This window comes from Carassius auratus, chromosome 1 (assembly GCF_003368295.1).
Source record: "Carassius auratus strain Wakin chromosome 1, ASM336829v1, whole genome shotgun sequence".
NCBI classification, from domain to species: Eukaryota; Metazoa; Chordata; class Actinopteri; order Cypriniformes; family Cyprinidae; genus Carassius; species Carassius auratus.
Window position 1 is genome coordinate 25268214 of NC_039243.1, and position 24758 is coordinate 25292971.

General features: G+C 36.1%; 2 protein-coding genes across 5 annotated transcripts; one reads left to right on the forward strand and one right to left on the reverse strand.

The window, feature by feature from the left end:
• Positions 1 to 672: 672 nt before the first annotated feature.
• LOC113059852 (hairy and enhancer of split-related protein helt) lies at positions 673 to 5901 on the reverse strand. Of its 3 annotated transcripts, none has more exons than XM_026230245.1 (5): positions 5870 to 5901; positions 5691 to 5780; positions 1580 to 1684; positions 1393 to 1489; positions 673 to 1206 (listed from the first exon to the last, which is right to left on the reverse strand). In XM_026230245.1, the coding sequence occupies exons 3-5, from the start codon at positions 1595 to 1597 to the stop codon at positions 761 to 763; spliced, it is 561 nt and encodes a 186-aa protein (XP_026086030.1). In that variant the 5' UTR covers positions 1598 to 1684; positions 5691 to 5780; positions 5870 to 5901; the 3' UTR covers positions 673 to 760. The 3 variants fall into 3 exon arrangements, with proteins under 3 accessions (XP_026086030.1, XP_026085382.1, XP_026084684.1); XM_026229597.1 differs by having other exon boundaries at positions 5621 to 5780; XM_026228899.1 differs by lacking the exons at positions 5691 to 5780; positions 5870 to 5901 and adding an exon at positions 2233 to 2450.
• A 3248-nt stretch (positions 5902 to 9149) lies between these two features.
• LOC113105582 (long-chain-fatty-acid--CoA ligase 1-like) lies at positions 9150 to 24623 on the forward strand. Of its 2 annotated transcripts, none has more exons than XM_026266743.1 (21): positions 9150 to 9330; positions 10205 to 10426; positions 11906 to 12020; positions 12123 to 12187; positions 12347 to 12448; positions 12904 to 13003; positions 15493 to 15668; positions 16828 to 16860; positions 16992 to 17043; positions 17462 to 17535; positions 18222 to 18299; positions 18812 to 18946; positions 19031 to 19165; positions 20327 to 20422; positions 20517 to 20589; positions 20686 to 20774; positions 20916 to 21032; positions 22661 to 22804; positions 23021 to 23122; positions 23310 to 23381; positions 23937 to 24623. In XM_026266743.1, the coding sequence occupies exons 2-21, from the start codon at positions 10232 to 10234 to the stop codon at positions 24075 to 24077; spliced, it is 2094 nt and encodes a 697-aa protein (XP_026122528.1). In that variant the 5' UTR covers positions 9150 to 9330; positions 10205 to 10231; the 3' UTR covers positions 24078 to 24623. The 2 variants fall into 2 exon arrangements, with proteins under 2 accessions (XP_026122528.1, XP_026122520.1); XM_026266735.1 differs by lacking the exon at positions 18222 to 18299 and adding an exon at positions 18098 to 18175 and having other exon boundaries at positions 9152 to 9330.
• The last annotated feature ends 135 nt before the right edge of the window (positions 24624 to 24758 follow it).

Below are 24758 nucleotides of genomic sequence, written 5' to 3' on the forward strand. Positions count from 1 at the left end.
GCAGAAATCCATATATTTTTTTGTATATATCCATATAAGTATTGCAACTGCAGCCTAAAAGAACATTGCCTCTCACATCCATCAGACTCCTTCCCTACAGAATACTTAGTATTTACCAGTTTGATTTATTATTTTCGTCCTATTTAAATATAGGTGGAAGAGACACTGGGATAGGATTGGGGCTGGATTTATGTCCAAATGGATCCCCCTAAAAAAAGGCTTATTGTCAATCAAGGGGTTTCAGACCAGCAGACCGTTACACTAAGGGTTAATCTTAGAGACAAAACTGTCTAGATAGAAAGACCAATTTAGCAATGGTGTCTACATAAGAATTTGTTCATGCCACTGAAATGAGGAATTCAGTGACTCTATGATTTCATTTGATGATTGTGGAACCATTAGATGATTTTAAAGATTTGAATTATGTAAGAATATGATATTTTACTCTCTCTAAATATCATTTTTGTTCATACCCATTATTGTTTTGTCTCTAAATTTGCACAAATTATTAATTATTTAGATGAATTGTTAAAGAAAGAACCCTCAGGTTTGCAGTGCTGATAATGTTCTCTGGATATGAGTGGATTCAGAAGCTGATTTTATTGATTTCTTCATCCCAATGATATCTCACTGTGTGGCCTATACCAACTAAGGACTTCCCACATCGAGTCGTATTCCAACATTATTTATTTCATGATATATCTACATATTAAAATAAAGCATGTACACATATATAAATTAAGGACATTTGCAGACGTATTTACAGTGCAGCGTGTTGTGCATTGTATAAACTGAATGCATTGGGGTGTGAGTGCCCGATGAAGTTCATGTAATGATGATCGAGTCCCTGGACCGGTGATAAGTATCCGCTGTGCTGAGACATGGCTGGATACGCGAGCGTCGGGCTCCGCGCCGAGTTGTGCCAGGAAAAGTGTCCGGGAGGGCTCTGCTGAAACACTGACTCGGGTGGACTTGGACTCTGGTACTCCAGCTGGCACAGAAGGTCCGTAGGATCTGGTGAGATGGTGCCCAACGAGCCAAACACGGGCTCGGTAACGACTTTGGACTGCAGGAACGTGAGGATGCGTGCGTATTTGGTGTCTTTGGTCTCCATTCGCTCCACGGTGGTCAGGTAGTGAACGAGGTTCTTCATGCACTCGTGATAGCCGAAGTGAAAGTAATTTGCAAACTCTGTCCGCAGTTCTCCTGTAAAAACAAAGAACGTCGTTAGAAATTAGCAGGGAATAAAATGCTAGATTTGACGGTTTAAAAGCGGAGTCGTTTTACATTTGAGATGTCGTTAAGTAGTCGTGTGGAAGTTTGTTAACATTTGTATTCTGGTTTGTTGATGTTAGTGAATGTTAACCGGTTTCTTGGTTATTTCCTACTCACCCTTTTCTCTCCCGCGCGGGAAGTCTGCGGAGTGGAGCGCGCGCAGATACTGCACCGTCATTTCCAGGATTTCGGCTTTCTCGAGTTTCCCAGAGTTCTGTTTTAACACACAACGTCTATCAGTCGTCATTTTAAATTAAAAATCAAGGCAAACGCGAGCGCTTAAACTAAGAGCGCTTAAACTCACCTGTTTCGCCAGTGCCATAGGAACCGTCTTTCCCAGCTCGTTTAGACATCTGTTGATTCGGTCTCTTCTTCTTTTCTCAATGACCTTGTGAGAAACAGGCGTTTTCTGTGGGAAGGGAACGTAGAGATAACAGGTTAAGGGAAGAAAAGTGCCATTACCAAACACAAAGCTTGGTTGCATTGCGTGTTGCATACGTTTGACTAAATGTAAAAAAGCAATCAATGCAAATGAAGCTATAATAATGAAACCGGGAGGATAGTCTATTCGGTCGGTAAAATTACCATATTAAATTACATTTGTCAAAAGCTATGAGAGCCGCGCTGCGCTCCGCTTCCCCGCGCGCAAAATCGAGCTAGAATGCCACTTAATGAAAACGCTTTTTCACTGCAACAAAGTAAAGAAATTAATTGATTTAGAATAAAACACTAACTTACATTTAATGTAAGACCATACAAATAAAACAACTACTATGTCTATACCGTAGCCTAATGCACCATTCCCCAAACTGAAATGTATTGAAAATAATCGTTTTAGTTCGAAATATTAATATTATGGCCTTCTGAAAACACTAACATCATGCGAGAAATGCCATTCAGTAAAAAAAAAAAAGCAGTCTCCGGCATCATGTGTGCGCCACGAAAGTATCCACATACCTTGCGATCCTTCATCTTAGACGCCATCATTTGGTTAAAAACTAGGGGAAATGATACAATTGTGAAACTATTGTAGATAGACTAGTAGGCTTTCCACTTTCCAGCCGCTCCAGAGTGAGATGAGCTGACTGGCGGCGGCCGCTTATAAAGCGCTCGCGCATTCATGGCCCTAAATTATTCCATAGGATTAAAGGCGAGCTTTTTTTGCTTAATGTGTGCACTTAGGATCAGTTAAAGAAATAGTAAAACCTGAAGCCGTGGGCTAGCGGGGGGCAGACCTACTTTGTTAATCCACGTGGCCTGTCTAAAGACACGTGATGGGTTGTAGAATATTATTTGCATAGTAACAGGCCATGCTGGAGATGGCTCGCGAGCGCAACTCAGCGCGCGCAATGAGAACAAAGCCCCTGGAGCAAGGCGTCTCTTTCTGTTCCACGTCGCGTTTCTCACACGATCGCCTGTTTATGGGTCCCAGCAAGCCATCTTAACTTCCATCCCAAGCCCGTCTCAGGTTTAAAGCCTGTCTACTGTTATTATAGTAATTAAGTAAGCACATAATAGGCTGTTCCGCCGAGTTCAGGGGAGACCTTTTGGAGACGGAGTCCCCCCGTTTGTTCGCGGCGTTTCTCACACGACTAGGTGACACGTCCATCTTTCATGGGCTACGGCCGGGTTTTTGTTTACATTCTCTAGTTTTGTTAGGGGCCTCGGCAGGTGTGGGGACCCGGCCTGGCACACGAGCGGCCCCTCCGTCCATGTTAGAGACTCCAGCCGTCTTTGGCACACGAGGGTTACCCACCGCTGGATTCCCTTCAGAGGGGCTCAATTTGTATCCTATTATCCTATAAGAAAATGTCTATTGAGCGGAATGAATAGTTTCATTGGCCTAAATTTTAATAATGCAGTGAAAGAAAAGGAGAAATAAAGAAGAATGCAGCTGGTCCTGACGCGCATTATTCTCCGTCACCTGCGCCTGGAGACCTCTATTCATTTGCCTAATTTCGGTCAACTTAACAAACTTTGGAAGAAATTATTCTGGTATTGTTGTAAAGGGTGAAGCTTTCTGATCGAATTAACAGCATGTTTTGATCCGGTAAATGTCATTAGAAAGAAAGAAACAATCGCGTATAGAGGAGTCTGGGTAGCGCGCCAAGTGGCGACGCCAAAGCGCAATTCATGCCACAGGGGACTTTTGTGCCCCCGCATTGCTCAAGTTTGTGCCCAACAAAGGGCATTATTTTATACTTGAATACATTTCATACAACAATTGGCTGTTTTCATCAAACATATTTTCACAGCAAGGTTAACAACAGGTTTATTGTGTTCTCCCAGGCTCCCAGCCTCAGACTTCATGCGCCAACGCCTGGATCTTCTGCTTTTTTTTCCACTGGGAACCTTTTAATCCTGAAGATTGGCTATGCTTTAAAGTGCGAGATCGTGTTGCATCGTGGAGGAAAAAAATCAAAGATGTGAGGATTTTTTTTTCTTTTAAAGAATTCAAGCCCTTTGGATATCACAAGCAGTTGAGACTTATTTATGTAGCGCGCAAAAGAAACGCACCAATGAAATAGACTAAAGCATAAAATCCCATTACTTTTATTGTTAAATTTAGCACTTTATGCAAACGCTTTTTGGTGTAAATACAACAAACCTTTTTAACTTTCTTTCGAATTCATAAGTTCTGTAATGTGACTGTTTATGATCGGAGTACGCCATCTCCTATCGCAGCGTAATTGAATTGCCCAACATTACACCAAACAACCAGATAAAAAAAAAAAAAAAAAAAAAAGATTACAGTATTTTAACATGTTAAAATGAGCTGTGTTGCATTCTTCTTTTTTTTGGTGGAAGATTTAAAGAACAAAAAGACTGCACAAAGCTGGAAAACGTGAACCAAAGCATCATTGTGCAACAAGTTTCTATATTTAGCGCTGATAACCATAGGTTATAAAAACACCAAACACAATTGTATTCTCAAGCTCCTGATTTTGAATGTTTTATACGTATTCCCGATGCATATTCTAACAAATATAACTTTGCGTAAAACGTTCACATAAAAACATATTTATAAACTGTCAGTATTATACAATTATAAACTATATTATAACAAAATGTATAATATTTTTTCCTCTTAAAATATGAAATTTAAAATATAAAACTACAAAACAAAACTTTTGTTTGTTTTATTATTAAGTGCGTTTATTTATTGTATGTTACCGTTTAAACGTTAAAAAATACGTTTTTAAAATAATGATATTTATGACTCATTTAATTTATAGACTACGTCCTCTGAATTACAAGATTATTTTTCACTTTTTTTCACACACAATTAAAGCTATAAAACGTTTGAATATGTAATGCTATTTTTTAAAAACTATAATAACACACAATTGACTTAAATTGTTTAATTATTAATATAACATTTATACAATTTATACATTTATAAAAGTCATAAACTCCCCTAATTGTTGGATCAATGTTTAATTACTGTGCCATATATAACGGTTTAATAAATCGGTCCAAACGCGCTTCTGTATGGGGATCGCAGTGCTACATAAACTTGCCTTGTCTTAAAGAGAAGCTATACCTGAAAGCTGAACTCTTGTCTGTAAGGATCTGTCCATGTGAAAGAGAATTGAGGAGCGCAGTCATGCATGTCACCCTGATTACAGCGGTACAGTTCGCCTTATATTCCGACAAACAGAAGACTTTCTCACAGACACACTAACAAGTCTGGGCTTTTTCGGACAGGATGGGATGTTTTCGCTTGTCTGAAGGGTCGCTACGGCAAATCTTTTTCAAATTCTGCCCATTGCCCTCTGCTACTGCCTTTACGCTTTTTTCCCAGTCTGGCCATTTCGAAACTTCTGATAGAAAATATAATTTTGTATAACTTGTTCTAGTGTAATGGTTACTTTAGGGTTTAAAATAAATGGCCTATAAGATAAATAATGTACGCTAAAAATTTGTGATGTACTGGCGATTCAGTTTTTTTTTCCATTACCTTCCCAGAACTTGATTAGAAAACTTATTTAAAACTAATCTTCCAAGATGCCTTTTGCCTAACGTTAACTTTCTGTATTAACTACTAAATCCAAAGCGCCATCGTGTGGAGATTTCAACAAAACTTACACGTCGACTTTTAACAGAAATCTGAAAAATAATTTGTCATTTTAATTGGGTCTATGAAGAATGTGTGTTAATTTATTACTGTTTATTGGCTTGGCTATTTGGTTTCAACATTTATTAGTTCATTAGATTTATTAGTTCCTTTTAGTTACCAAAATAGTTTTGTCGCTACAGTTCATCTGCAACTACCCTATATAGCCTACTATAAACATTTGTCATTTAGTATGTTGAACACATTTACGAGATTTTAAATCCCTACGTTGATGGGAAAAAAAAGTTGATCCTCCAGACGACGTGACCCGTGGTGACCCCGGGCCAGAAACACTCACAATCCTTTAGCTTCGCGCGCCACCGTGAGTCTCCTCTGCATCACTTCACACGAGACATTCAGCATTGTTCAAGCATTACAATATAGCATCCTTAAAAAAAAACAAAACAAAAAAAAAAACGTCCGAAATCAAATATAAAATTACTGCTCACTGAATATATTTAAAAGGTTGAAACATACATTTCCTTGTAAGGTTTCCTGGCGCCACATTGCTCAGTAGAGGGAGACAAAAAGTGTATTTTTGTTATTTTGCAAAGATCATTGTTTCCATTTGGATCGAGGTTATTTTTCTTGTTCTAAATAAAATGCACTTAATTTAGATTCCAAAATACTCACTAAGGAAAGCATTGTTGCAGCATGAATGAATAAAGTATTTAAGCATCACTTAGAGTCATAACCAAGTCTCTTGGACTGCATCACTCAGATTGGGTTCTGCATTTTGTTTGCATTTTGAAACAGAAAACCCAGAGTTTCCCCTCATTTCAGGGTGGTCAGGGTCAGGTGAAGGGATGAGGTGAGGACTCAAATGCAGGAAGATAAGGGCATTCATTAATAGTGTATATATATATATATATAACATTGGACAATGAATCAGCTCAGGACTGCAGACAGGAGGATAATGGAGCAACTAAAACAATAATGACTATCAAGAGGGACAGGAGAGAGCACATGACACCAAACAAACACAACACAAGCCATGTGCTCTCAGAAAAACACAGTGTCATCTGGTGGCCATCCTGGGCACACCAGCTGAAGACTGTGACAAGGGTTAACATACTCAGTTTTCACTCAACCTCCTTTCTGAAATGGGGCTCTGTTCAGAAGAAGAAACAAACTCCTCTAAATCTTGGAAGGCCTGTTGGTGAATAATTTTCATCAATTTTTCATTTTTTATTTTCACTATTCCTTTAATGAGTAACAGCACTAGTCATTTCCACAAATCATTTAGTGTTTTAAATAGTTACTGTCCCTTGTCCTTTTGCTTCTTGTCAGTTAACGTATGTGTACGTGATAACTTTGCAGCAGGGTCACTGTCTGCAATTTGCCTTGGTCTCTCTTCTTTCTTTACCCATTACCCAAACAAATCATTCTCAGTTCCGGACTGAATTGGGTCAGTAACTCAGAGATAGATAAGTCAGATATTTGTGTAAGGAAAATTGTTTTTGATTTATGTTGCACTATGACCAAAAATCCTTTTTTTTTTTTTTAATTGCAAAGGTAGGTGGAATGGGGGTGGACTTTCTGACACCAGAAAGCGTACTACTGGACAGAGTTTTCATCAATATTTTGGTTCTTTTTGCAGGAAGGTTATTTTTTATTTATGTGCCATCGTGATTTTTTTGTGGCATATGCACACATTATTGGTCAAGTAATCTGTGTTGATTCAATAATGTGCTAACAAGAGATTAAAGGTAAAATTGGAGGCCACAAAGCCAACAGTTCAATACCATTGATAAACCATTGGGTATTTCAGAAACAGTCTTAGTTCATGTCAAGTGATTTAATGAAAGAAAGAAAAAACCCACCAAATATACATGACAGCATGTGAATCTGTGGTATTAAGTGGACTCTGTTAATCTGAAGGTTTTTAAAGAAAGCCTTCATTCACCTTGAAATGTTCCAGCGGAGGAAGCTTTTCCAGAGCTACAGTGTGGTCTCTCTGTGTGTGTGTGTGTGTGTGTGTGTGTTGTGTCATGAGTTTGGTATCCCAAGTACCATTTGTTATAACAGCTGTTTGTTCTACTCTCTCGCTCTCTCTCTCTCTCTCTCTCTCTCTCTCTCTTTTCATGGGGTTCCATTTATGTGACATAGAGCTTTATAGAACTTTCTCAGTCTCTTTTCAATATCTCAGTTGTTTCTCTCATTCAGCTTCAAGAGTAAATGGAGAGCTTTGCAGAAAACCTTGGTAGAGTTTCCTGATGTTTTTCCTGAGAAAATGAGTGTCTTGGTTTGTATCTATTTGCAATTATTGATACTGATACTCAAATTAAACTTTATTTAGTCGTGTGAGCCATGCAATGTTCCTCTGGCTCCTGCTGTGTGTCTGTCTGTCTGTCTGTCTCACTCTCACTGTCTCTCTCTCAGTGGGCTGATAGTGAGTGTAGCTCTGTCATTGGTTTGTGCTATCTGCAGCCCAAGTATGGAGAGAGGTCAGCTTTCATTCGGCGGACGAGCACTGCCAATCTGCCATGTGATCAGCATGACTTTACCCATCTGTGAGCCAGATACACACAGCTGCTGACATGAACATTTACACACAGACACAGTCAGTTTCACCCTCTCAGAAGCATTCATGTGTACATATTTTAGGAATAATTCTCTTATATAATAACACTGTGCAGCAATACACAAATATTTAAACCTTTAATTATATAAAAAAAATGTTTCAAAAAAATTTATTGAGCATGCACATAAATATTCTATATAAACTGTACAACCACCAAAAAAAATTAAAGAAAAAAAATCACTCGTATCAACCATGAGCTAATATGATGGTGATATATTGTGTATCGCTAAATACTTTTAAAATTAAATAAAATCATTATTACTTCAAAGTAATGAGTGAAAATTATCGTTTGGGAGTAAATGAGCGTTTTAAAAAATAATATTGTAAAAAATCGTAATGGTCAATTCAAGCATTAATTTAGTGTTATTTATATACTATTATAGTATTTATTCATATTTTAAATTAGCTTTTATTTTTAAGTTATTGTAATTTGAGTAAATCCAACTTAAATTTATTTTAATTAGTTTCATCGATTTTTGTTTAAGCTTTATTTCAATTAATGAAAATTATTTTTTATAGTTATAGTGTCAACTTTAACAACACTCATCTGTCAGCCTGTCACAAATAGTTTGACTACTTTTGATTATTAGTGTGAAATGTGACCCACACATGCTCTTGACAAGCTCAGTGAGATTTGTAAGAGAGCTTATGCTTTCTGGCACATGTGGAATGCTGTCCTTATTTTCTTTCTCTTTATCTTTGTGAATTACTGTATTGTGTTTGAGCAGGACTGTGTTTGAGCTGCCGCACATCTCTCGTTCTTGTATTACAGAGCAGATGTGCTACACGACTATCAGCTACTGTGCTGTTCAGCAGGAATTTCACAAACACACAGCAGTGTCAGCTCTCACATCTGACTGGATTTGTGTGCTTCTGTTTCGGAGATAAGAAGAGCATCAGTACACTTTGTATTGATGTGTGGGATGCCAGAATCTCTGTGTGTTTTGGAGCATTTCAGAAGAACTACTTCATTCTCACACACACACACACACACGATTGCATCTTCTAAAACAGACTACAGGGCTTAAAAACCGGAGCCAATGGCTAAAAACAATCAGTCTGAAATGAAAGGTGCATGGGAGATGCATGAGAAAAATAAAGGGAGAAATCGAGAGGGAAAATTCACTGAAAGTTTAGAGTGAAAGAGAGAGAGAGAGAGAGAGAGACCCACGTGGTGGTATTGCTGTACGTGAGGGTCATTCTGCTATTCATAGCCAATGGTTTCCTTCAGTACTGCTTAGCTCAGTTTAACTACAATAACAGACACACTGAAGTGTCCATTAAAAAACAGAATATTAAATTACAGCTAATACTCACCCACACACAGAAGAAACTTAACAACTAGAGCTGCAGGGTAAGTATTTTTCTGTCCTTCAGTTTTGATTCCATCAGAAAAGGGGACAATGTCAAGCTCTGTGTGTGTTTGCGTGTAATACTTTGGGTGTAATATTGTCCCAGAGGTAAGGGAAATGTAAGTGAAATTCGGCATCCTCCGTGGGACAATCCATTCATAAATAAAGCAAAAAATCTTTACTGAATGTTCTCATTTATAAGTGTATTTGATCTTTAGTTTGGGTTAGTTCAAGGTCAGAGGCACTGGGACTTTAGTAGAATGGAAACTAGACATTGGCTACTGCTATCAGCTGATAGTGGCTTTTTTATTTTTTATTGGTTTATTTTTACTCTGTGAAATATATTCTTGTTTTGATAAACCCTATGTCAGAGTGAGTACAACTGAAGTTTAGTAGTGAAACTGACCTGTTCATTACTGTCGTCTATTATTGTACATTTTGTAGAAGTGATTTTCAAGTAACTTACTGAATTAAACATGACATTTTTAAATAACCTTTTGATATATGTATGTGTGTGTGTGTATATATATATATATATATATATATATATATATATATATATATATATATATATATATATTACAGTAGATATAGAATATTGTACGAATATTGAAGGACTATTGTACATTTATAGTTAATTTTTTAAATTATTCTCTGACTACAATCTCCTGCTTTATTTATTTTTGTACAAAATGTATTTTTCTTTGTCATTCACTCAGTATGGCTTAACACATACATAAAAGTAATGTCAGATATTCACCCCAATTTTTTACAAATAAAGCATTTACTTAAATGGATGAATTTCAAACTGATTTTTAGCACGCAATCAGGCTTTTCGTCTCACTAAAGTCGTCCCTGTCTGTTTTCTTTTTATAGACTTGAACAAGCAGAACTGGTAGAGCAATGCAGGCCCAGGATCTGATCCGGCACCTGCGGATACCTGAGCTGGATGATTTGAGGCAGTATGTGCGCAGTTTACCCACCAACACCCTCATGGGCATGGGCGCATTCGCTGCCATCACCACATACTGGCTGGCCACCCGTCCAAAAGCACTTAAACCACCCTGTGACCTCGACATGCAGTCTGTGGAGGTACAGGTAGGTGTCAAAATGCTTCAATAAATATATTATTTCACAAAACCAATTTGAAGAGCAATGGTGAGGTGAAATGGTTCAGGTAGAAAAGTCTTACAAAGTCAGTCTATGTGTAAAACGTAAACGTTGGGTAGTCTACATTAGTATTTTTCAGTCCATATGAACAGGGACCCATATGACCTACATGCAAAACAACCAACTACTGTTTAGATGATGACACTTTAATACTCTTGCATGCAGCAATGTGGTGACTTTTTAATTTTGAGATTATTAACTATTACGCCATAATTTGGTACAGAAAGCAGAATATACACTTGCACTTGACGATATCTTGTAAGGTAATCGTAAAAGTAAGTAATAATGTTTTGGAATTGATAAAGTACTTAATAGGTATCCAGTGCAGATACCGTAAAATTGGGGTAATATGATAATATTTTCTTGACCTGTTAAAGACCATAGCCACTGCATTTTGGACCACCTGTAGCTTGTATAATGAAGGTGCAGGACAACCACCTAGCAGTGCATTATAATGGCCCAGTCTAGAGGTCATGAATGCATGAACTAGCTTTTCTGCATCAAAAACTGACAACATAATTTTACCAAGGGGCAACATGTATATTGAAAATAGCAGAGGACCGACTGGAGGCACTCAATACTTTACTAGTGGTAATTAAATGGATAGTTCACCCAAAAATCTAAATTATGCCATAACTCACCCTCATGTTGTTCCAAACCCGTGAGACCTCTGTTTATCTTTGGAAAACAGTTTAAGATATTTTAGATTTGAGTACATGAATTACTCTGGGATATTAGTTTGTTTGAACTCAGAGGGAGTGTTAAACATTAAAAAAGTTAACAGCTTAAGTCATTTGTGGATTAATGCGTTTTGGTGACGCGAACCGTTTAAAATGATTCAGTTTGATTCGGTGAACTGGTTGAAAAAGATTCGGTTACATCGAATGATTCGTTCGCGAACCGGATATCACTAAACTGCAGTGTTTTGAACTCTCTCACAGCAGACACGGAAGAGAAGACAATGCTGAATAAAGTCCTAGTTTTTGCTATTTTTGGATTTACCACTTACCATTCAAAAAATTCTAACTGACCTTCTGATGTCACATGGACTACTTTGATGTTGTTTTTCTTACCTTTCTGGACATGGACCATCTGTAAATTGCTTAAGGATAAAGTCTTACTTTCTTCTGCTGTTAATGGCCTGTCTTTTTTAAATCAAACCCCTAATGTAGAAAAAATTATTTGTATTTTCTTCCTGCTGTCAGTCTTTTTTTTTTTTTTTTTTTTTTTTTTACAAATTAATGTTGCTGGTCCTCAAATTTGATTGTCAAAATATAAAAAAAAAAATCCACAGGCCAGATTATCTGTCTGGTGTGAAAGCGAAGTGAGAGAGGATTTGCCTGGAGTAGGGAGTTATTAGATTTTTTTTGGTATAGAACATAATAGATTATCTGGTTTGTTTTTCAGGGCTGTAGATATGCTCGTCGGTCCGTTCTGCAGGACAGTGACACATACATGACATACTTCTATAAAGACGCTCAGACAATGTATGAGTTTTTCTTAAGAGGACTACGAGTATCAAGTAAGTCAACTAGTATGAATAGCATTAAAATCACCCAATAGTTCACCCAAAAAAGAAGCCCGTCATCATGTGTGAGACCTTCACATTGTTTATTGTATATAGATAATGGTCCTTGTTTGGGATCACGAAAACCGGGCAAGTCATATAAATGGCTTTTGTATAAAGAGGTAAGATTGCTTGTCTGATATTAATTTAATATTAATTTAATATATTAATTTGAATCCTTATTCCAAAACTATTGTAGCCTTTTTTTCTCTATATGTTTTATTGATTGTCCTGTGCATTTAAGTAATTTGTGTATATTCATATGATGTTCATGTTTGTAGGTAGCAGACAGGGCAGAGTTCGCAGGTTCAGCATTACTCCACAGAGGACACAGTCAAACAGGAGACAAATACATTGGCATCTTTTCACAGAACAGGCCAGAGGTAATCACAAGCACACAGACCCCTACACAGATTCCTACTTAAACCTTCAACCTCAAACATGATGGTTTTGGTAAACACAGTATTGAGGTGTGGACTGTAGGTGAATGACAGGCTTATGTCCACTCATATAAAAATAAAACAAGTAATATATTGACTTTGAAATTGGACTTTTCAGGGCTTTATTTGTCTGCCACAATTATATAGTAACTTCTGAATTATCTTAATTTGAGGTGCTTTGTAAGCAATATCAATATATGCGATAATATATTTAAGTATCATGCAATTACTTAGGTTGCATATTAATTGACAGCCCTACGTCCTACATTAATTTATTTGCTTATTATACAGCAGGTGTGGCAACTTCTTAATTCTGTTTTGTTTATTCTATATTATTTCTGTGTAAGATCATCTTATTTGTGCATACAGTATGTATATTGTGTGAACCATTTTTGTAGTGGATGATTTCAGAGCTGGCGTGTTACACATATTCACTGGTGGCAGTGCCGCTGTATGATACACTTGGTACAGAGGCCATCAGCCATATCATTGATAAAGGTGAGCAAGCGCACAGCATTTTTTAAGATTCTTTGCAATACTTTTATGATATACTTCTTTCTATTCAGTTTTTATTTCTGCAATTTTTTTTTTTTTGAGGACTTACAAAATTGTTTGTGTACTTTACAAGAAAAGTGTTTTGTTCACTGAACTAAAATCCAATTAGTTAGATCATTAGTAATCATATTTAAATCGTGAGAACTCTTGTAATAGTTTTATAGCATTTTAATCATTATGACAATGTTATTGTACCTAGGGATATGCTGGTATAACATTTTCATGTTGCGATTTAATTGCTAATGCTTTTATCTCGGTATATGGTATTGAAATTTAGTTTTAAAAAAAGAGGTCATAATACAGTATAACAGGTTTAATAACTTTTTTCTTATAACAAAAATAACATAAGTAATATATATATAAAATAACAATACATAAACATATATAAAGTTAAAAGTTTTACACAGATTAAAGTGCAAAAGAACTATAAAGACCAATAGGTATCACTTTACAATAAGATATCATTAGTTAACCTTAGTTAATGCATTAATATTCACAATGAGAAGTAGTTACATTTGCTACAGAAGTTATTCATCTTTGTTAAAAAAAACAACAACTCTTAGTTCAAGTTAGCTCATTAAATAACACAGCGGCTACTTTTAATTTTAACAACGTGTTATTAAATATTGTAATACCTAAGATTAGAGGGAATTTTTCATTTGCAGTGTATGTCAACTAATGAATTAACTAATGTTAACTAATGAAGGCCTAATTTAAAGTGTGAATGAACAATAAAGAATCAAAACACTTTCAAACAATATCTAGGGTATGTTGTTGTCCAGACTGAAATGTAAAACATTTGTTTTGAAAATAAATAGCCTAAAGTCTAAGTCTAAATATCTATGTATTTGGCACTGTGATGAAAAACACTGTAAATCCTCAAATATGAATGGTTATTTAAATACATTTTAGAACGTAGCGTAGCTGCTTTATTTATGGGGTTTGCAGGGAAATGGCTAAATTTTCTGCAATTTAGCACCGTCTGCTGTCAGAGAGTGAACGTGCTTTCATTCAGCGCATCTCACATGCGTGCTTGTTTACATCAGAGTGCACACACTTCTTCAGCATACAGTGGTACAAAAAAGTATTCTTAAAATGTATTCTAAATTCTGAATAATTTGTAATATATAATTATTCACAGTATTTAGAAGTGCCCACAATAACAATATTGTCCATATTCATTATCGTGATATATTGCATTAACGAATACCGGCATATGTCTCATTGTTCCTGGTCTTGGTGGGCTAGGTTAACTGCACGCTGCTGCTGCTGCTGTACATCAAGTATGGACTTTGCCAATAGCATGTATGATATGCTGCCCATAGCAGATCTAGACAGGTTGAGCTGAGGGAGGTGGAGGGTTTCAGAGGAACTAGCATGCTGCAGGACCAGCTATCAGCGAACACTGAACCGGACCTGTTTAAAGTGCCCCTATTATGTCATTTTTAAGGTTGTTTATATTGTTTTATCAATCTCCTAAAACTGGTTTTCATGCATGCAAGGTAAAAAAAAACGTTAGTTTATCAAAAACATTTAATTTTACCTAATTTCTAAATTATTTGTAAACGACTTGTGCGAAGCAGTTTAAAGAATCAGTCTCCCTAAAACCTTCCTTTCTGTGAGCCCTCACTGCTGGTCAGATGGCGCAGTCTTTTGTGATTGGTCTACCGGGTACAGTGCATGTCGGATATGAAACGCTCATTGCCATGACGGAATGGAGACTTGTCAATACATAGAAAAGATGGTATCGATGGTACCTTACCACTTCGAGCCGGAGTCTGATGATGAAACGGTTGAAATGGCTGATCGACAAGAGACTGATTCGCAAGCACGACTTGAGCAGGATGTTTCTCAGTGGTAAGGGTCAAGTGTTAATAATTTTGTGGTAATAATAAGAAAAAGTGACGTACGTAACAGAATCAGAATTCCTGACGACCTGTTTAGGCAATTGCGAGCAGACCTTTTTTTTTTTTTTGATGGACGATAACTTTATTTATTGTGCACGTGATGTCGGCTTCACAACTTTGCAGATATTTTATGTTCACATAAAGCTACATGACACACTTCATGAAAGGTAATATTCGAAAAGGCATAATGGGGCACTTTAAGTGATCTGATTTCAGAATCAGCAAAGGCCAATCAGCTTGAAATGTACAATCAATACATAACGTGAATGCAAGCCATTTGCATGTAAAGGACGTTTAAGTCTGCACTATTTAGGCTGAACTTTATATTTATTACAATTAAATGTAAAAAAAAATGGAATAAAATTAAATTATTGTACAATATTTCATAATAAATCACATTAATTAATTAATTACCAAAGCTATTTTTCATTTCACTTGAAGATTTGAATGAAGTTGGAAATTGTATTGACATTTGTGTTGTTGAAATTATGAGAAATTTGTTATGAGTAACATCCTCTGTTGAAGCCACCATCTCCACTGTGATCTGTGACCTCCCGGAGAAGGCTCGTCTGATCCTGGACTGTGTGTCTGGCCGCAAGCACAGTGTCACAACCATAGTGATCATGGGGAACTTTGACAGTGAATTGACAGCACAAGCACAACAGAAAGGCATTGAGGTCCTAAGCCTCAAGGAGCTGGAGGTTTGATTTTACACACACACACAAACACACACTTAGGCCCAATCCCAATTCTATTTTATACCCCTTCCCCTTCCCCTACCCCTCCGCCCACCCCTTCCCCTTGTCCCTTGAAACAAAGGATCAAGGGGTAGGGGAGAAAATATTCCCCTAAGGATTTGGACACCACTACCATGACGTCACACGCCATCATTCGTCATCTAGCTCTTACAATACACACATATACTGGTGTGCTAGTGTGCATTAGAGCCTTTAATTATCGTTCTGTATTAATGAGCTGCTTACTGACACACACACACACACACACACACACACACACATCGGAAATCACGCAGCTCACATATGCAGGAGAAAATAAACTTGTCAACGCTGCCTCACGACTTTTATTAAATACAGTTTAAATACTGAATCGCTACATTATATTTTCCAGCAACGACTTTACTGTTTTTAAGTAAACTCACTCTAAAAAGATACACACGCAACTTCCATTTCTCTCTCTCTCTCTCTCTCTCTCTCGATTAGGCAATATTTGAGAAAATGGTTTAGCGATTTCGAATTATTGGGGGAATTAGCCCCCATCAATGTCTACAGCAGTTATCGCCCTGATCAGACATATGCTGTGCTATCATGCAGTCTGTAATGATACGACGTTAGCAAATATTGGGGATTTTTTTAAAACATGTCTTTGAGTAACATGACCATTAATATGAACTCACAATTGAATGTAACATAAAACAAATGATTACTTTTCATTAAAATCTTTATTTATACCAAAAAAGCATTAAAAAATGTATACTATAAGTCGCACTTTTTTTCATAGTTTGCTTTGTCCTGCGACTTTTTTTCTTCATCATGACGTATTTTTGGACTGATGCGACTAATACTCAGGTGCGACTTATAGTCCGAAAAATACGGTATTGTGTCTTTTTGTTCGCTGTAGCAGCCATGTTGCAGAGATAATTCATACCCCTTCGTTTGAAGTGTTGTCCTGAAAAATCTTTGTTTGAAGGGCTATCTGGCCCTTTCCCTTACCCCTTCCCCTCCAACCAAAAGAGAATCGAGACTAAGGGGTAGAATTGGGATTGGGCCTTAGACACCCTTGGTAAGCAGTGATCCCATTAATCTTGTATTTGTGCTGCACTAAATCACGTTGTTTTGGCAGGCTATTGGGAAAGCTAACCACAAGACTCCCATTGTGAGTAAAACTCAACAGTGTATTGATTTACAGACTTATAACTGTGAATAATGAATAATTTTATTTGAATGCTTTATTACTAATTTTCTGCTTCATAGCGACAAGTCCTCATTTTGACTTTTTATTTCTAGCCTCCTAAGCCAGAGGACCTGGCACTGATTTGTTTCACAAGTGGAACTACAGGTAAAAGTGAATCTCAGAACTATTTTGTAGTTAACACATTAATGCATTCTAATCCTTCTTAATGAAAAAACAAAACTATGCACAAATGTGTTTGATTTGTTTTCGAGAAATGTATAAGTTTGATTCATGAACAAACCATTCAGACTGGTTTCATAAACTTGATCAACTGAATGTGCCAAGAAAAACTAGGGTGAATTTCAAGATTTTTTGTGAATAACTACTATTCCTTTATAAGAAATAGAATGCTTTAGATGAATTTTTAGCAAATTAGTCGTACAGAACATCTTTTATGATACTTTTTTTCTAATTTTGGAGTTTGACAACCATAGTCCTGATTATTTTTATTTTTTTTTTTACTTTCTTTCAGATGTCCAACTCAGAGAATAAATGTATAATTTTGATTCTTTTTTTTCAACAGGATGTCCAAAGGGAGCAATGATCACACATGGAAACGTTGTTTCCAATTGTTCCGCTTTCATTAAAGTTACTGAGGTAAGCCAAGAGATTTTTACTTATGCATCCTTTAAAATGTATTGTTCTCGTTTGTAGGCCACTTTGGATAAAAGCATTTGCTAAATTAATATATATATATATATATATATATATATATATATATATATATATATATATATATATATGTATATATATATATATATATATATATGTATATATATATATATATATATATATGTATATATATATATATATATATGTATATATATATATATATATATATATGTATATATATATATATATATATATATATATATATATATATATATTATATATATAGTGTGTAGCTATAATGGTTTATGTACATTTCTTGGTAAACAAAAATCACAGCCAGTGAGATTGTAAATGGCAGATCAGATCTGTGCAGTGTTTAGGAGCATGTACCTTCATTTTGCCAGTTAATTAAGTGAAATTCTTTCTTTTTGTCTTTCTGTTATGTTCACCTCTTCTTGTGCCTCATTTTCTCATTGAAGTGTCTGTTTCCTGTTCCTTCCTCCCTTGTGTCCTGTGTATTGATGTGTTTGTATATGTGTGTGGTTAGGGGATGCTGAAACTTGGTCCTCAAGATGTTCTAATCTCCTTCTTACCGCTAGCACACATGTTTCAAAGGGTAGTAGAGGTACGCTGTATTTCACACTGCACGTGTGTGTGTGTGTGTTTTACAGGTACACTGCATGTTTAACCAGACAGACATTCACATTTCTTACCTACCACTAGCACACATGTTTGAGAGAGTGATTGAGGTATGTATTATGCATGCACACTTTCACAGTCTTTAAAAAATAGTTTAATATAGTTTCTATGCAGCTTGTAAAAAAGCTGATTTAGTTCATTTTTAACTGAGTTTTTTGGTTAAAGGAATAGTTCACCCATAAAATAATATTGGTTGAAATCTTACCCTCAGGCCATTCAAGATGTGGATGAGTTTGCTCAGTGGATCCGCTGCAGTGAATGGGTGCCGTCAGAACGAGAGTCCATAATAAGCAAGTGCAAATTATTGTGCTGTTTTTATCAGCTGTTTGACCTCTTATTCTAACTGCACCCATACACTGCAGATGATCTACTGAGCAAGTGGTTTAATGCTAATTTTCTCCAAATCTGTTCCAAAGAAGAGAAAAACTCTACATTTGAATGGCCTGATTGTGAATAAATTCACAGAATAGATTTCTCGACTGCATCTGAACAGTGGCTACAGAATATATATATTAATTTGCATTATATTCTTGTTGTATAATTGTGTTTGTTTTGTGTTTAGGGTGTGCTTTTGGTCCAGGGGGCCAGAATTGGATATTTTCAGGGTGATATCCGTCTACTGATGGATGATTTGAAGACTCTTAAGCCCACTGTATTCCCTGTAGTGCCCAGATTACTCAACCGCATGTTTGATAAGGTACTTCTGTTTAGTTACACACACATAAACTATTTGCATTTATGTTTCAGCTTTAAATTTACATTCATACATGTTTGCATTAAGATCTTTGGACAGGCGAACACTCCTCTCAAAAGATGGCTGCTGGATTTTGCTACCAGTAGGAAAGAGGCGGAGCTTAAAAGTGGAGTTGTGAGGAAGGATAGCATGTGGGATAAATTGATCTTCAGCAAAGTGCAGGTAACCAGATGAAACAAAGAAAGAGTGTGGTAGAGCTGAAGGACAGAACGATCAGATGAAACCATAGAGAACCTATAAAGACTCTGTTGCCTAGCAACACACAAATTCAAAAATACTCCGCATCCAGCTATCTAACATTTATACAGCAAACAATAAAAGCCTCATATAGGCTTATTCACACCAAGGACGACAACTATAACTGTAGTTTTAATGATCATTCTGATATTTTGAATGATTTTTAGCAAAAATTTTACTTAAAGCATTTATTTATAATGCATTAAAACACACATTATGAATACCTTTAGAAAGCATTATACATAAAGGCTTTAAGTAAAATGTTTGAATGCATAATGTGTTTAAATACATTATACTTTCTAACAATGAAAAATAATCAATAGATAAGTATTATAAAGTATTATAACTGTGGTGACAGTTATTGATCAGATCATACATTCATTTTAAGATACATTACAAATCATAATTAATGCATTAAAAGTAATATTTTTTATAGTTATCTTTATAAATATTGGTACTAATTTTTGCAGTTTTTTCATGATTTTCAAAAAGGCTCTTATACTCAAGGCTGCATTTATTTAATCAAGAATAAAGTAATATTATGAAATATTACAAGTGAAAATAACTGTATATATATTCAGTGTCACGTGATCCTTCATAAATCATTTTAATATGCTATGGTGCTCAAATAATATTTCATATTATAAATGTTGAAAACCATTGTGCTGCTTATTATTTTTGTGAAAACTGATACATTGTTCTGTAGTATTCTTTGATGAATAGAATTGATTGAATAGAACGTTTATTTGAAATACATTTAATAATTCCGCAATATTGAGCCTTGTTATGAATAGACTGATGTGTTCCTGTAGCTCAACTGGTAGAGCATTGCCTTATCAAGCGTAAGGTTGGGCGTTCGATTCCCCGGGAACACATGATAGGTCAAAATTGATAGCCTGAATGCACTGTAAGTCGCTTTGGATAAAAGCTTCTGCTAAATGCATAAATTTAATTTAATTTAATATAAAATGCAGCTATTAATTAATTGAACTTTATAACATTTTGTAACTAAACTGTGCATGAACATTCAAACTGCTTCAGTGCTATATAACATAACTACAGTGACTCCTGTGACTCCCCCTACAGGCCAGTTTGGGTGGACGTGTGAGGTTCATGATCACAGGAGCTGCTCCTGTCTCTCCCACCGTCCTCACATTCCTGCGAGCAGCGCTGGGCTGCCAGGTAAACAAACACACAGAGACCACTGTTCTACTGCTGCCAGTATTCGCGTAACTGGTTTTAAGGGTACTGTTTTTCATAATATATTTTTTGGTAGTTTTATGAGGGTTATGGGCAGACAGAGTGTACGGCAGGCTGCACTTTGTCACTTCCTGGAGATTGGACAGCAGGTAAGATGATGTGCAAGTGGTAACACATAGAACAAACAGATAAGACTTAATGTATAAACGTTCTGTAACACAAACTCTCTTGGTCTCTGTTCTCAGGTCATGTGGGAGCACCGCTGCCCTGTAACTTCGTTAAACTATTGGATGTGCCTGAAATGAATTATTTTGCAGCAAATGGAGAGGGAGAGGTGTGTCACCAGTTACATTATTGAATTTTGAAGGAATGTTCCGGGTTTAAAACATGTTGAGCTCTATTGACAGCATTTGTGGTGAATGTTAATGTTGTACCACTCAGTTGACTGGTGTGGGGGTGTGTGTGTCTTCCACAGGTGTGTGTGAAAGGCTCAAATGTGTTTCAAGGTTACCTGAAGGACCCAGAGCAGACCTCAGAGGCCTTAGATAAAGATGGCTGGCTGCATACTGGAGACATCGGCAAATGGCTCCCGGTAAATTCCTTATCTTCTCATAGCACTTCTGTGCCTTATATGCTCTCTTTCCTATGTATGTGTATATATATATATATATATATATATATATATATATATATATATATATATATATATATATATATATATATATATATATATAAAGTCTCCCAGTTCAGTTCTAATTTAATCAGTGTCCTTATTTCTGTAAATCTTCGAAAACCTTTTGGGTATGAAGAGCCATTTTGAATTTTACTTGTTTATCACTGTCAGTCATTTAAAATTTCCATCGTAAACTAGTTGACATATTAAATGATTTGCATCTTGCAAATTACCATCTTATCTCGCTCTCTTTCAACGTTTGCGTTCGGCTTCTGTGGACATTAATCCCCGCCTACTTTGATTTGATTGGCCAACATTATTTTGACATTCAATAATGCTGTTTGGTCATAACTACTGTAAAATCAGAAATACTGAAAAAACTAAGTTAGAGATTTTCATGTCTAAAGGCCCATTCAAGGATTATAACTATAGTTATAAAGTTTTAATAATCATTCTAATTCTACGAGAATAGTACACACCACAGCTATGAGGATAATGACACAGAGGAACAATATCACTGGAATGATCTTCAAAACGATTTTGTCAGCTAATGAACAATAAACACACTGACAGCCAATCAGAATCTGCCTGATTTATTTGAGATCTGCCTGAAGTATTTGAGATGCAATACTAAACAGTCCCTCACTTTCGGTGCTTGTCATGCTTTTTGCGTCTTTCTATGGCAGTTTTAAATGCCTCCACACAGCCCACAAGTTTCTACATTAGTGCGCACTTCTGTTTGATCGCGTCATTTCATTGTTCAGTACAATTTATTCTGTCTTTTTGCTTATTCGACCGAACACCGAAATAGTTTTTTGTTGTTGTTGCTATTTTCGGTCTAATAATTTCGGCTGCCGAATATTCGGTGCATCCCTAGTAGCCTAAATACATCATTGCGTCGCTACATCATTGATGTCACGATATAACACTTTTTTGTTATCATGTAAAAATGTATACCAGTAGTATCTTGGACGGTATGATATGGCACACCCCTAGTACACAATCACCCTATTATAATAAAAATCCACCCAATGTTCTTAAGAGAATGTGTCCCCGATCTACCTAAAAGCATTTATGTTCACGCAAATCATTTGTGAACCAGCTTCACCAACAGACAAAAAGTTAGTATAACCGTTTTTTTTTTTTTTATCTTTGTAAATCGCCTTTCCTAATAATGTGCTAGTTAGCAAGTTTCACAATGAATGCGGCTAAAGTTAACTGTCCCTCAGAGAGCTGCTTGTAAGAGAGGGGCGGGGTCCGCAGAGCTCATTAACATTTAAAGGAAAAGTCTACAAAACGGCTTGCTCTGAAAAGAGCGGTTTTCGACAGGGTAAAAAAGTTTTGTTTTTTTATACTACCATTGAGAAATTTTAACCAAACTATGTGACAGACTTCATCAAGACTCTAAAGAATCATATCAACTTGTAGAAAATGGGCATCCGACAACCCCTTTAATATTTTGAAGTTAATGCTTGTGTTTTAAGATAACAGAACCCTTGCACCTTCTTCTTTATTTAATTAGTAAAGTCGAGTGTTTATTGTTTTAGAATGGGGCTCTGAAGATTATAGACAGGAAGAAACACATCTTCAAGCTGGCTCAGGGTGAATACATTGCTCCAGAGAAGATTGAGAACATCTACATCCGCAGTGACCCTGTGGCTCAGGTCTTTGTTCATGGAGACAGTCTGCAGGTGAGAGACAGGACTGAATGAGAGTCCTGCACGTGGACGGGTGAACCATACCATTAATATTAGATGTAATGGGTCAAATATTGCAGGACTCTTGCCTTTTGTCACTTCTACACTGCAGTGAATCAGAGCGTGTGGATGTGGTTTGGTGGGTCAGAGGACAGTATATTTGTGGGTATGTGTTATAAATGAGAGTAAACCCATCCTATGTCTTCGTAGGCATGTTTAGTGGGTATTGTGGTTCCTGATCCAGACTTTCTGCCAGGATGGGCAAAGAAAAGAGGCATTGTGGGCTCCTACACTGAAATGTGCAAAAGCAAGGTAAAACACTTACACAGAAAAAAAAGGTGAAAGCTCTGGATTCAAGCTGTTTTATAGTTGATGACAATGTTTTTTTTTTTTTTTTTTTTTTTTTTTGGTGAAAGCATTAGGACTTTGAATGATCTGTAGTGTTTGAATAGCCTGTGCCATCCTTGAAGAACTGATGTCTAATTTTGTGTTTAAACAGGAACTGAAAAATGCCATCCTAGAGGATATGATTCAGCTGGGCAAGGAAGCCGGACTGAAGTCCTTTGAACAGGTGAATCTAAAGAACACAATTCTTAATCAGGATCCTTGGTTGTCCATTAAATACTGTTTGTCTGCTAATTCACAAATAACACACACAATCTTTGATGTAGCATATTTCATCATGTATTTTCTAAATTTAAATAATAAGAAATAATTTCTAAATAGTTTTTGCAATAACCTTTTTAAATAATTATATTACCAAAAATTAAAAATAAAAACCTTCATGTCATTTATTTACTTTTATTACTTCTATACAGAATACAAATATCAAAAACATAAGAGTAGCATAATATAAGTTATGTACATTATGTAATGTAATTATTGCCGTTCATCCAATTTCTTTATTAAATTAATTTTATTGTCGAAAAGAGATATTAACAAGCTTATGCACTCTTAAAAATAATGATTAAAATAATGTTACATGTAAACATATTAGTATGTAAATATAACAATATATTAATGTTAAAATCTCTCTGTTGGACTATAAAATTAAGTTAATTGTCAGAACATTTTGATGACCCGTGTACAAGAATGACTGTGTGTGTGTGTGTGTGTGTGTGTGTAGGTGAGAGACATTGCCCTGCACGTGGAAATGTTCTCTGTTCAGAATGGACTCCTCACGCCAACACTGAAAGCAAAGAGAACCGAGCTGAGAAAACACTTCAGACAGCAGTTAGACCAGCTCTACTCTAAAATCAAAATGTGATCAACTAGAGAAAGAGTGTGAGAGAGAGACACCCTGTCTACACCTAGAACACCCCAAACATGCAGTGTGGTGATGATTATGAAGGACGTACTCCGGTTCTGTCATGTTGTTCCATGGTGAGCTGGGGGAGAGAAGGCTGGTACTTTTTTCATTTCTATCACTTGGAGGTGCTACCGTAGTCTCTCAGACAAGGTGAAGTGCGGTCTCACCAGTGAAGCACATGCCAAACATTTCATGAGCCCTGCTGTTCATCTGTGCTGACAATTGGAAGTGAACCACACCAGTGCCTTAGGCCAGTGAATGCCTTGAGTGTAATAACCCAGAACACAACCTGCAAAATCATATAAAACAAAACGAAATATGCCAAAAAGGTTAATCATGTGCAGATATTTTCCTTAACACTTATTTGAAATAGTTTGGTTTTCATTTAACTTCTGTAAATGGATATTTGTTAGTGGTCGACCAATATTGGGTTTTGACAGCCGATCCTGAGGCCGATACAGTATCTTGCAATTCAGAGGGACCGATATAAAGCCGATATAATATATATTTTTTATTAATATTTAAGAAATGTGTAATAATTTGACAATGGATTAAAAAAATAAATGAGTAATATAAACGTACTTTAGATGACAAAGTATTTTCCACAAATACATAAATATTTAATAAAACAATATAATT

What these genes read in the sequence shown, in the direction of transcription:
- LOC113059852 (XM_026228899.1), bottom strand. Translation starts at nt 2,262, where the DNA reads ATGATGGCGTCTAAGATGAAGGATCGCAAG. An exon ending in CTAAGATGAAGGATCGCAAG is followed by an intron (nt 1,685 to 2,232) that starts GTATGTGGATAC and finishes CCCTTCCCACAG; the next exon opens with AAAACGCCTGTTTCTCACAA. An exon ending in CCCGCGCGGGAGAGAAAAGG is followed by an intron (nt 1,207 to 1,392) that starts GTGAGTAGGAAA and finishes TTGTTTTTACAG; the next exon opens with GAGAACTGCGGACAGAGTTT.
- LOC113105582 (XM_026266743.1), top strand. Translation starts at nt 10,232, where the DNA reads ATGCAGGCCCAGGATCTGATCCGGCACCTGCGGATACCTGAGCTGGAT. An exon ending in TTTCACAGAACAGGCCAGAG is followed by an intron (nt 12,449 to 12,903) that starts GTAATCACAAGC and finishes CCATTTTTGTAG; the next exon opens with TGGATGATTTCAGAGCTGGC. An exon ending in TGATCTTCAGCAAAGTGCAG is followed by an intron (nt 19,166 to 20,326) that starts GTAACCAGATGA and finishes CTCCCCCTACAG; the next exon opens with GCCAGTTTGGGTGGACGTGT.